At 33.5% G+C, this 12,533-nt stretch overlaps 2 protein-coding genes across 2 annotated transcripts; both read right to left on the bottom strand.

Moving 5' to 3' along the window:
- Nucleotides 1-1,530: 1,530 nt before the first annotated feature.
- On the bottom strand, nucleotides 1,531-2,559 carry LOC145822405 (uncharacterized). The gene is made up of 2 exons (XM_082919333.1): nucleotides 2,092-2,559; nucleotides 1,531-1,921 (listed from the first exon to the last, which is right to left on the bottom strand). Exons 1-2 carry the CDS (start codon nucleotides 2,542-2,544, stop codon nucleotides 1,646-1,648), a joined length of 729 nt encoding a protein of 242 aa, XP_082775459.1. The 5' UTR covers nucleotides 2,545-2,559; the 3' UTR covers nucleotides 1,531-1,645.
- A 3,479-nt stretch (nucleotides 2,560-6,038) lies between these two features.
- LOC114281247 (uncharacterized) lies at nucleotides 6,039-10,935 on the bottom strand. Its single transcript, XM_028223688.2, has 4 exons — nucleotides 10,340-10,935; nucleotides 7,509-7,960; nucleotides 7,051-7,309; nucleotides 6,039-6,502 (listed from the first exon to the last, which is right to left on the bottom strand). Exons 1-4 carry the CDS (start codon nucleotides 10,824-10,826, stop codon nucleotides 6,357-6,359), a joined length of 1,344 nt encoding a protein of 447 aa, XP_028079489.2. The 5' UTR covers nucleotides 10,827-10,935; the 3' UTR covers nucleotides 6,039-6,356.
- Between the last annotated feature and the right edge of the window lie 1,598 nt (nucleotides 10,936-12,533).

The raw sequence follows: 12,533 nt of genomic DNA, 5'->3' as shown, positions 1-12,533 counted from the left end.
AGCTATAAGCAGAATTATTATCAAACAATATTGACATGGATTCACAACATAAAAATAAAAATAAACCAATGAAACAAGCTATAAGCAACACTAAACACTATAATAACTTAACAGATTGTATAGATCATAACTTTCAATAATATTCAAGAAAAATAAAAGAATTTTTTCAAATAAAAACAACTTCCTACGAGAGCTGAAAGTTGAGAAGCATGCCCTAAACAACTTTTTAATATGAACTTATGTGACATCAAATAAACTGAAATAAACTCAAGTTATTTCATCATAAATTACAAGCAACATATTATTTCTAATTAAACTAAAACTAGAAGTTAAAAGTTACAACTAATAAACTGAAAGAAACGGCTCCTAAATGTGTTCATACAACTGAAGTTAGGGAGGGAGACAAGTGTATTGTAGTGAGAAACAGGCAATGTGCATTATATAGATACAATATTTAATGGTTATAGATGGCCCACACATATGAAAAGTATACCCAGAATGAAATCTCAAGGCATCCAAGGATTGCCAGTTTACTATCCTTTCCCCACTTTGCTTTTGGTAGATATAAAATGATTATCATTTCATTTCATTTCATGTCACAACTGTATGGTTCAAAGTCCATTGATCTTTTCATCCCAACCACTGATCTCTTTGACTCAGGCCCCATCTTGTTATCATAATCCCCATGATCAATAATCTTCTCTTCTTCCTTCTGGGCTTCACTTTCTTCATTTGTAAAATAAAGATGGTTTTTACAAAAATGGATTACAGAATAGAGACAAAAAGTGAGTCCGACTTGTGAAATTCACTATATATGTAGGACCTGCCATTTATCTCACATCTTTGTATCCCAGTGAAAAATTATCTGTCCACTTACCTCTACTCTTTTAAGTGCAAAGAGTGGCAGCAATGTTAAACAACGAAATCTAAAATTGTGCCCATTTCATACGAACTTTTTTTCTGATTGTTTTTTGTTATTGTTTTTGTTGTCGTCGTTTTGTTTTTGTTTTTGATTCCTTTTTTGTTTTGTTTTGTTTGCTTTAGTATTTTTAAAAAATTTCAAGTCCCAAAAAAACAAAAGAAAAGTAAAAATCCAAAAAAATTGAGGCCAAACAGGGATCATCATGAAAAAATGAAAGAATCTTTAACTCGATTTAACAAAAATTAATCCAAACTAGTCATGTACAATTAATCCAAACTAGTCATGCAGCTGTACAGAGAAAAAATTTAAGCACGAAGAAATTTAAAAAAATAAATAAATTAGAGTTGCTAGTGAAAATTCAGTAAGGCGCTTAACGCAGTCCTTCAATGCTTGGAGTTCAGCTTCTTTCTCATGGAGTTTAGATTGGGCCCAATGCAGTTCAGACTCTAGCCCTACAATCTGGCTCTCTTGCTGTTCGATGAGCAAATGGACAGTTTCTGACCCAGTTCAGATGGCAACACCTCACTCAATTGACAAGAATCAGAAGTCTGGCCATCTGGTTTGTAAAATCCTTCGAAAGAAGCATCTTCATTATGCACAACACAAATTATGTCTGTATTAAACTGAGAAGCACAGTTGTTTAGAAGCAAATTCATTTGCTAGAAGTACTTTCCTAGTGCGGTAAATAATCAAAGAGCCATAGAAACAAAAGAATCTTGTATCTCAAGGATGAGTATAAAGATATAAATGATGAGTCAATGCTAGTAAAAACAAAAATAAGGACAAAGCACACCTCACAAATGTCTGATATTTTTCCATCTTATCCAGAAGCTCTGTGGAGCACCGAGGAAGCTTTTGCAGTTCAGACTCGAGCTCTGCTTCCAGACGGTCCATCTCCAGCACCTCTTGCTGTGGCTCTTCTGTAAGAACACTACTTGCACATTCACCTTCTTCAGTTACAAAGACACCAGAATCTTGAACATGTATGTCTGTATTAAACTGAGAAGCACAGTTGTTTAGAAGTAAATTCATTTGCTAGAAGTACTTTCCTAGTGCGGTAAATAATCAAAGAGCCATAGAAACAAAAGAATCTTGTATCTCAAGGATGAGTATAAAGATATAAATGATGAGTCAATGCTAGTAAAAACAAAAATAAGGACAAAGCACACCTCACAAATGTCTGGTATTTTTCCTTCAAATCCAGAAGCTTCTGTGGAGCACCCAAGAAGCTTTTGCAGTTCAGACTCGAGCTCTGCTTCCAGACGGTCCATCTCCAGCACCTCTTGCTGTGGCTCTTCTGTAAGAAGACTACTTGCACATTCACCTTTTTCAGTTACAAAGACACCAGAATCTTGAACATTGTCTCTGTTCTCAGTGCTTGACTGAGGTATTGGTTCAGTATGTTTGCCTCTAGTTTTGTATGGACTTGTACTAATTTCAGTTTTAGAAATTGAAACTTGCAGATTCCGTGATGATTTTCTTCCAGAAAATTCAGTTTTTAATTCTTGAACAACTTTTGTAGTCTCATCCACTGCCGTGTTCAGCCTACTGAGTTTAGTTGCTCTCTCTACTGCAGCGCGCTCTGCCCTGAGCCTGGCCTCTATACATGGCTTCTCCTCCATAGATGTCTTCGGGTCCGGATCCTCTTTTTTCCTGTAGAAATTCAATGAGACAAATTAGAGAGAGAAGAAGAAGGAGGGAGAGAGAAATATAGAGAAAATTGAATTTACCTTTTCAACTGCTCTTCCTCCAACAGCCTCAACGCCAAATACGGAGACATCGTTTGCTGATCCTTTTCTTTCTTGCTCTTCCTCCACTGAGGGAAACATTTCTTCTTCTCGTCTTTCTTTTCTAGGTCTTTTTCTCTGTTCTGTTTCGCTTTCGTCCCTGCTTTCTTAGCTTTCTTGGCGGATTGAGGCCGTGAGAGGCTCTCATGGTTTTCGAAGGTGGTGGTGGTGGTGGTGGTTGGGATGGTGGTGGTGCAGGAGAGGAGGGGGAGAATGCCGGAGTACCAAAAGGCGGCAAAAACCTTATTCATCTTTGAGAGAGAGAGAGACTGTGTAATCGTGTGTTCTGAAAGAGAATTAGGTAAAAGGTAGTAGTGGTGTCACCAAAAGGCAACGAACCTATATATGAATGAAATGAAGTGGTGCAATATGGAGGGAGAGTGATCAGCGGAGTATCCTAATTTGTTGCTCGAAATTATTGGAGTATCCTAATTTGTTGTTCGAAATTATTGGCTTCAATTTGATTGTTTTCCTTGTTTCATGTTGCTTTTGCCAGTCTTCTCCTTTTTCCTTCTGTTTTGTTGTTCTGTTGTGTGCCCTGTGTCCACTGTTGGAATCTGTCCAAAGTGGCTGAGTTGGGTTGCTTTCTTTTCTTGTATGGTTGGTTGACCTTTGATGTATTTTTCCATTATTTTATCATAGGAGATATGTATTTACATAAATATTAAAAAATAATGATTAATTCTTGTATTTTTCAATTATAAACTGCCCTAATTAATCATCAAGAAAATACACAAAACTGTGGATTTAATCATCAAGAAATCATTTTAAGTCTATTCTTTTTTATCATTTTTTTTTTTTTGGGGTTAAAACAAAGCATATCTCTGAAAATTAATGAATAGTCTGGGATACAAGAAGTATAAAATTTGTTTATATAATCTAATGCATAAATTATTTATATTTCTATTATTTTATAATTATTTTGTGTTAATATTATTTTTCTCCAGTTGTCTAATGAAAAAACCTATGGTTTATGCTAAATCACATTATAAGTGCTAGAAATAATCTTTAGTCATAAGACATAATTGAATTTACTCTCCAAACAAGATCTTTGTTCCTTGTTAATCACAAATATATATGAACATAAAAATTTATATAAATACATACGATATACTAAATTCATTTTAATTTGAGTCTACACTTTACTAATATGAATACAACATTCACTTTCTAAAATTATATATGTAAAAATATATATGTTTTACAGCACAATTCCACCACATATAATCGAAGAGCTTATAAGAGCGTTTGAGAATTAAATTGTTCATGTATTTTCTTTTCTTTAGATGGAAGAATAAGCATCAAATACTTCAATTACATCCATCCGACTTAAGCACCAACCAGCCTACTCAAAATTTAAGGGGGGAAAATGTCAATAATTTTTTTCTCTTTCTTTTTTTCTGCTATAAATTCTCACCATCCAAACACACAAACCTACATGTCTCAAAATTTACTTTTTAGTGAAGAACATCAACTAGGGTCTTCCACATATTCATAGGAACAAAAAGGGTGAGCTTCCAACCATCCATGGCTCTCTCTCCCTCTCTCTGCAGTAGCAACCACCACACACTACATACTTTATATATATATATATATGTAGAACTTTTCAAAATAAACCCTAGGGCCTCTTCAAACTAACTTCTGGTAAGGGATGGGCAATTTAGTAATCACAGTATGAGTGGATTGATAAATATATTTCTTTCCCAACAAGAAAGCAAAAAGTCAACTAAGGTTTCAGACACCCTTTCTGGCACTCAAAAACAGAGCAAAAAGAAAAGAAAAGAAAGCAGTGAATAGTATGAATAGTAAGAAAGTCAATCAGAAATCACTGAACTGTAAAGAGCTTGAGACACTAGGAAAAGAAATGTTATTAGGCAGTGGATACTTGCAATTATTGCAATTATATGTTTCGAGATGCCATAGCATATTGCAATTTTAATATAAATAATTCTATGAACCAGACAAAAAGAAGCAAAAATTACCCAAAATTTGAAATCAAAAGTCCAGATTCATAGATCATATCGTCTCACAAATACAACTTTGATTTTAAACCATAACTTTAACATTCTGAACATTTTTTGGGTTTTGTTTTCATGGTCCATAGATTTTTTCTTTTAATATATCAAGATGGACAAAAATATTTTAAAACATTGAATTCATGATATAGGCAAGAGATTAAATGCCCATTTATTTGAAGTAACTAGGAGTATGCGTGGTGCGATTCGAACGGTTTGATAGTAAAATTACAAATTGAATGGTGGATTGACGGATTAGTGGATTGACAAATTACAATTTAAGCGATTTTTGACAGATTGACGAATTAAAAAATATTCTAACTAATTATCATACATTTACATAATGTATAATACTAATTTATATAATATTTTTTAAATATATAACATAATGTAATTTTATATAATATATTTCATATATATAACTACTAATTTGTAATAAATTTTATATCTTAAATATCTTTTACATTTATTTTTATATTAATATTTCATTGGAGGTTAAAAAATATATATGTGTTAACTATAGCGGAACGGAGCGAAACGGTTCGATTGACGGATTATAAATCTTAAAATTTAAACCGCAATTAGCGGTTAGAATAGTGCGGATTGATGCGAATCAGTGCAATTTTAGCGAATTGGGTAATATTTTGCACAGTCCTAGGTGTAATTGCTAAAAATTGATAATAAAAAAATAGTTAAAAACACTCTTTCTCCATATATCAAATAATCAATTTTTTTAAAATTATTTAAGTTACTCATAAGCTATAAGCAGAATTATTATCAAACAATCTTGACATGGATTCACAAAATAAAAATAAAAATAAACCAATGAAACAAGCTATAAGCAACACTAAACACTATAATAACTTAACAGATTGTAGATCATAACTTTCAATAATATTCAAGAAAAGTAAAAGAAATTTTTCAAATAAAAACAACTTCCTACGAGAGCTGAAAGCTGAGAAGCATGCCCTAATCAACTTTTTAATATGAACTTATGTGACATCAAATAAACTGAAATAAACTCAAGTTATTTCATCATAAATTACAAGCAACATATTATTTCTAATTAAACTAAAACTAGAAGTTAAAAGTTACAACTAATAAACTGAAAAAAAACAACTCCTAAATGTGTTTATACAACTGAAGTTAGGGAGGGGGACAAGTGTATTGTAGTGAGAAATAGGCAATGTGCATGCTAGAGAGCTCTAAATCTAAAGTTCTAATTTGAGCTCTAGTGATGTGTCCAAGAAAAAAAAAAAAAAAAAAAAAAAAAAAAAAAAAAAAAAAAAAAAAAAAAGGCAAGGCACAAACATCACATCAGAGTGGGTCCCACATTCCAATTAGAGCTATTAGAGCTCCTATATTAGAGCTCTAAAGCATTTTTGAAAACAAAAACTAAGACACAAAACACAAAACACATGTGGCAGTGGGTGGGACCCACTGCCACATCCCTAGAGCAACCACTAATTAGTGGTCTGCATCATTTTTCTTACACAGATACAGTATTTAATGGTTATGGATGGCCCACACATATGAAAAGTATACCCAGAATGAAATCTCAGGGCATCCAAAGATTGCCAGTTTACTATCCTTTCCCCACTTTGCTTTTGATAGATATAAAATGATTATCATTCAATTCATGTCACAATTGTATGGTACAAAGTCCATTGATCTTTTCATCCCAACCACTGATCTCTTTGACTTAGGTCCCATCTTGTTATCATAATCCCCATGATCAATAATCTTCTCTTCTTCCTTCTGGGCTTCACTTTCTTCATCTGTAAAATAAAGATGGTTTTTACAAAAATGGATTATAGAATAAAGACAAAAAGTGAGTCCGACTTGTGAAATTCACTATATATGTAGGACCTGCCATTTATCTCACATCTTTGTATCCCAGTGAAAAATTATCTGTCCACTTACCTCTACTCTTTTAAGTGCAAAGAGTGGCAGCAATGTTAAACAAAGAAATCTAAAATTGTGCCCATTTCGTCCGAACTTTTTTTCTGATTGTTTTTTGTTGTTGTTTTTGTTGTCGTCGTTTTGTTTTTGTTTTTGTTTTTGTTTCCTTTTTTTTTTTTTTCGTTTGCTTTAGTATTTTTAAAAATTTTCAAGTCCCAAAAAAACAAAAGAAAAGTAAAAATCCAAAAAAATTGAGGCCAAACAGGGATCATCATGAAAAGACGAAAGAATCTTTAACTCGATTTAACAAAAATTAATCCAAACTAGTCATGCAGCTGTACAGAGAAAAAATTTAAGCACGAAGAAATTTAAAAAAAAAAAAAATTAAAGACTGGTTTAAATAAGTGATGAAAGAAAATTATACCTGAGGCAGTTGCTAGAGAAAATTCAGTAAGGCGCTTAACGCAGTCCTTCAATGCTTGGAGTTCAGCTTCTTTGTCATGGAGTTTAGATTGGGCCCAATGCAGTTCAGACTCTAGCCCTACAATCTGGCTCTCTTGCTGTTCGATGAGCAAATGGCACAGTTTCTGATCCAGTTCAGATGGCAACACCCCACTCAATTGACAAGAATCAGAAGTCTGGCCATCTGGTTTGTAAAATCCTTCGAAAGAAGCATCTTCATTCTGCACAACACAAATTATGTCTGTGTTAAACTGAGAAGCACAGTTGTTTAGAAGCAAATTCATTTGCTAGAAGTACTTTCCTAGTGCGGTAAATAATCAAAGAGCCATAGAAACAAAAGAATCTTGTATCTCAAGGATGAGTATAAAGATATAAATGATGAGTCAATGCTAGTAAAACAAAAATAAGGACAAAGCACACCTCACAAATGTCTGATATTTTTCCTTCAAATCCAGAAGCTTCTGTGGAGCACCAAGGAAGCTTTTGCAGTTCAGACTCGAGCTCTGCTTCCAGACGGTCCATCTCCAGCACCTCTTGCTGTGGCTCTTCTGTAAGAACACTACTTGCACATTCACCTTCTTCAGTCACAAAGACACCAGAATCTTGAACATTGTCTCTGTTCTCAGTGCTTGACTGAGGTATTGGTTCAGTATGTTTGCCTCTAGTTTTGTATGGACTTGTACTAATTTCAGTTTTAGAACTTGAAACTCGCAGATTACGTGATGATTTTCTTCTAGAAAATTCAGTTTTTAATTCTTGAACAACTTTTGTAGTCTCATCCACTGCCGTGTTCAGCCTACTGATTTCAGCCTTCCCAGCAGACATCATACACATGATTCCAACACCTAGTCCCCAACTGAAAGTTGAATTGTCTATAAGGAATAATATGAATTAGATATGTAGAAGTAGAATTCAAAGCTGTCAAAACTGTTGTACTCTTTTGTAGCAGAAACTACCAGAGAAAGACTAATTCATCACAAACTAACAAACCAAAATAGGTGCAAATATGCAGAAATTATAAGTTATTCGCTGTGAGAATGTAAACCATCTGATTACACATTTTTGTCTCAATAACTTCACGAAACATTTAACCTAGTGATTTCAACAAACATGAATGATGTTGCCACCCAGTTCACTCACTGGATTCTTTTGCATATAAATGCCAGCCCATATGTTGGAGGTTATTATACATGGAGTCAGGTATGGGTATCGGGCGCGGGTATGTGTCTAAGTGTCCAATTCATTAATCCCATGTCATGCAACAAAAGTATTTGTATTTTTTACTATACTTCATTAATTTTCTAAGGTAAAATGGTGTTCAAAAGGTGTCATAAAGAATTTCATCCATAATGTGGGGGACTTTATACATAGATTTATGATTAACTCAAATTCCAGATATGCTTACTAGGTGAAAGTCCAACTACACATGTCGGACACATCCTATACCCTTACCCAAAGGTTGTATGTCCGACACAGTACTTCATGCATTTAGAAGAGTCCACATAACATAGGTTGGAGGATTGGTACAATTATTTATACATCTATCACATGTAGAAAAAGTACCTATCGCATGTATTATGTATAACACATGGTTAGCATGGATGGAATTGACAATATCATTCTGTCTAATAAAAGGGATGACAAGCTGAAGTTGGACTTCTCAAGTAACATCATGATGGTGCTCTCAAGTAAGAGATGCGGTAGCATGTATTTACTATCTTCGCCCAAAAAATCATCAAACACTAAAATGTGATGAAAAATGCTGCAATATCCTCTTGTGGGACAATGTGATCAGCTATTGATATGGACATGGATCACACAACAAACATCCCTGCTCAACATTTGGATTTCGGTTCTGTTTATACAAATATATGAATAACAATAAATAAAAGAAGTGAGTGATTAAGACTATAAAGTGATTTGAGATGAAATACTTTCAACAAAATCGATTGGTTAAAATCTTTGTTGTCTTAGTGAGAGCACCATTCGCAAGAAAAATACATCTGAATTAAGTGTCATTCACATGCTAGGTGATGAGCTTCTTTCGTTTCTGAAAATTAGATTCAAGTGTCACTAGATTTCAAAATGTGCATTAGAGAGTCATAAGAGAACTGAAACACCTCTGAAGCAAAAGTATTTCTGGAAAGACCAATTGGTTTTTGAAAACTATTGTTTGTATCACACGCATACCACTAAAGGATCACTACTCACGAGTGGTTCCTCAAAAAAACTTGAGTTCTGAATTTCTCTTGGCAACAGCATATTGAGAAAATAGTATTCTCTCGTAGATTAGTGCATTGGAATAGCATTATTGGTGCCATTGAAATATGAAGACAGATTCAAGCTACTGATCAAACCCCGCATATTGAACTTAACAATGGGAAGATGACACATATCATGCATGGGTTTGCTCGGATCACATTCAAAAAATGTTTTCTAAGGATTTAGATCATCACAATTCATACATACACTTCAAACAAAATGTGAATTTCACTTGACAACACGGTGTCATCAACTTTCATACATAATAGTTTCATTTGTAGATATCCCTCATAATTGACAGGCAACATTAACAAGAAATGACCAAAAATAGGAGCTATTTGCTGAAAACAACTTTGATGGGCACAATCATAAAACTTAGAAAAGCAATCAGTTCCCCCAATAATACACAGACAAAAGGGAAAATTATATCGGTAATCCCTAATATTTTAGCCATAAAACTTAGAAAAACAGTCAGTTCTCCCAATAATACATAGACAAAAGGAAAAATTACATCGGTAGTCCCTATACTTTAACCATTGTGTCATTTTGATCCTTATAATTTCAATTGACTCGATTTTGACCCTCAATTTATCATTTTGTCTCAATTTAGTCCAATTAATTACAATTGTTAGTTTTTTTTTTTCCTTTTATATATAATATGAAAACGGAGCACATAAGTAGCATGTGTTATGCTTTTATACACAAAATTATAAACTTATTCAACTCAATGAATTAATCTCAACCAACCAAGCTATCATTTTCCTACCAATATGACACAAAATCTAAAATTTATAGTCAAAATCGAGCTAACTGAAATTATAGGAACCAAAATGACACAAATAGCAAAATGCAGAGACTACCGATGTAATTTACCTAGACAAAAACAAATATGGAGTTGATCAATTCACATCCACACTCGATTAGTATCAAATGCATATACTTCATGTGTGTGTGTGTGTATTTAAGTACATATGTAACAGGAATCCAACCTTTGGAAGAACATGATTCGCATTTTCCGGGGGAATTCTTGCTAGTTCGCCTCTTCTTCAAGCAAACAGCGAATTTCTTTCCACTCTTACTCTGATCAAAACCCCCACATTTTCTCTCTACTTTTTCAAACCCAGAAATCTTAAACCCCTCTCTATTTCCCCCCGACTTCTTCGACCCAAATCGAGACCCAGTTCCTCCCTTCGACACAGGACTCGAAAACATAAATATCGATCCATCACCAACTGCTGTTGAGCTCTGCGTCTCGGACTCGGATTTGCAGTCATTGCATGATTGAAATGCGAGAGGGATTGCAAGTTGGGGTTTGGAAGGAGGAGTAGTCAAGTGTTGTTGAAGCTCTTTGGATTGATCACATTTTGTGTCAGCTTCAATGTTGGGATCATCGGAATTGGTGGTGGTGGTGTTGAGGAAGCGTTTTGCGAAGAACCCAGATCCCGCTACTGCTGCGGCTAACATTACTTGCCACATTGTGGTTGATTTGCAAACAACAATTGCTGGAGCATTTGGATTTTAGAGAGAGAGAGAGAGAGAGAGAGAGAGAGAGAGTTTGAAAAAGTGACTGGGATGGGAGGTAGGTAGGTAGGTAGGTGTGAGAGTCGGGAGGGACTATATGAGGATACACGTGTTGCGAAGGCGAGTGAGTGAGATTAACATCTCTCTATAGTATTAGTGTGGAGTCTCTGTGTTGCTTCCTTCACGTGCTTCCCGCTTTCAGCAATTTTTCAATCCTCTTCTACTTGGCGCTTTATTTAAGTCTTGTTTTTATGATTCAAATAATTTATTTTGTTAAAAAAAATTAAATAAATTATAATTACTAAATTATCTAATGAATGATATTGACAGTGTCTAATAAAATAAATAATTTAAATTATTAAATGAGCTTCATGATAAATTTTAAGTGTCCCAAACAACACACCGTCCACATTGTTATTTATTTTTTTATTTTTGAGCCGATGGTATTATCTTGTGTAAAACATTAGAAAAATAATAATTATTATATGTTACACATTATCATAATTAGGCTTAAAAGCTTATAACCTGTCCATCAAATTTTTACTCGACCCAAGCCCATAATGTCCTCCAAGGTGAGATAGCACAACTAAAATGAAGATCAATGTAAAACTCAACTCGTTAGTTAATGAGAGCGTGGTAGAAAATGTTTTATTTCACATTAGATTGATATAGTTATAAAGTCAAAAAATTATTATAAATTTCACATCATTTTTTTTTTATATATATCTTTTCATAAAAAATCAATTAAAATAATCACGAAAAAAAACCCCAAAAGTAAGCCCATAGTAATGCATTATATTTTTACAATCAAAATACTTTTACTTTAATAGTAATGGCAAAATGAAAATAATGTACCCTACCCGTATACTTTTAGCCCAGCTCACTTGTTTAGACAGAACTGTCTACCAGGGAGAAGAGGCAAAAAATTGAAGAATAGTGAAACAATCCAGAACATTCCAAAATAATTGAGAGTGTGTTGAATATTTGTACATAATTACATAAATAGTTCTAGAAGCTTCTAAATACCTCCATTAAATTTTTCGCTTCACTTTTTTCTGATAATGCAAGATTTACAATGCTTGAAGTAGGTGTAAAAAGATAAGATTAATGCCTGAGGCCTCGAATTCGAGACATCGAAATTGCCTCAAAATTCAATTTTTTTTTTTTGGCTGTGTGTTTGGTTTTTTTTTTTTTTTTCTATCTTTTATTTTATTTTCTTTTTTGCAAGGGTGGTTATATGTATTAAACATCTCGCACTAACTCAGCCCGTATAGTTTGATAAAGTCCAACCTAATTCACTTACCTCATCAAACTATACAGGCTGAGTTTTTTTTTTCTTCTATTTGTTGGACTATGCTAGTTTGGTTTTTTTTTTTTTTTTTAAAGGTGGTTATGTGTAGAGGTGTGCCAAAAAACTAAACATTCTGCATTAACTCATCGTATAAAATTATATAAAATTAACAAAATTTAACCAGCAGCTTAACAGATCAGTCAATTAGATTGGACTGGTTGAGTGATAAAATTGACTGATTAGTTAGGTTGTTGGTTAAATTTTATTAATTTCATATAACTTTATACGATGAGTTGGTGTGAAATGTCTAATTTTTTGACACATTCCTCCACATAAACCACCCTTAAAAAAAATCAAATAAAAAAAAAAAA

This window comes from Camellia sinensis, chromosome 3 (assembly GCF_055761805.1).
Source record: "Camellia sinensis isolate YWXY chromosome 3, ASM5576180v1, whole genome shotgun sequence".
In the NCBI taxonomy this organism is placed as follows: domain Eukaryota; kingdom Viridiplantae; phylum Streptophyta; class Magnoliopsida; order Ericales; family Theaceae; genus Camellia; species Camellia sinensis.
This window is presented reverse-complemented; position numbering and strand designations above follow the sequence as displayed.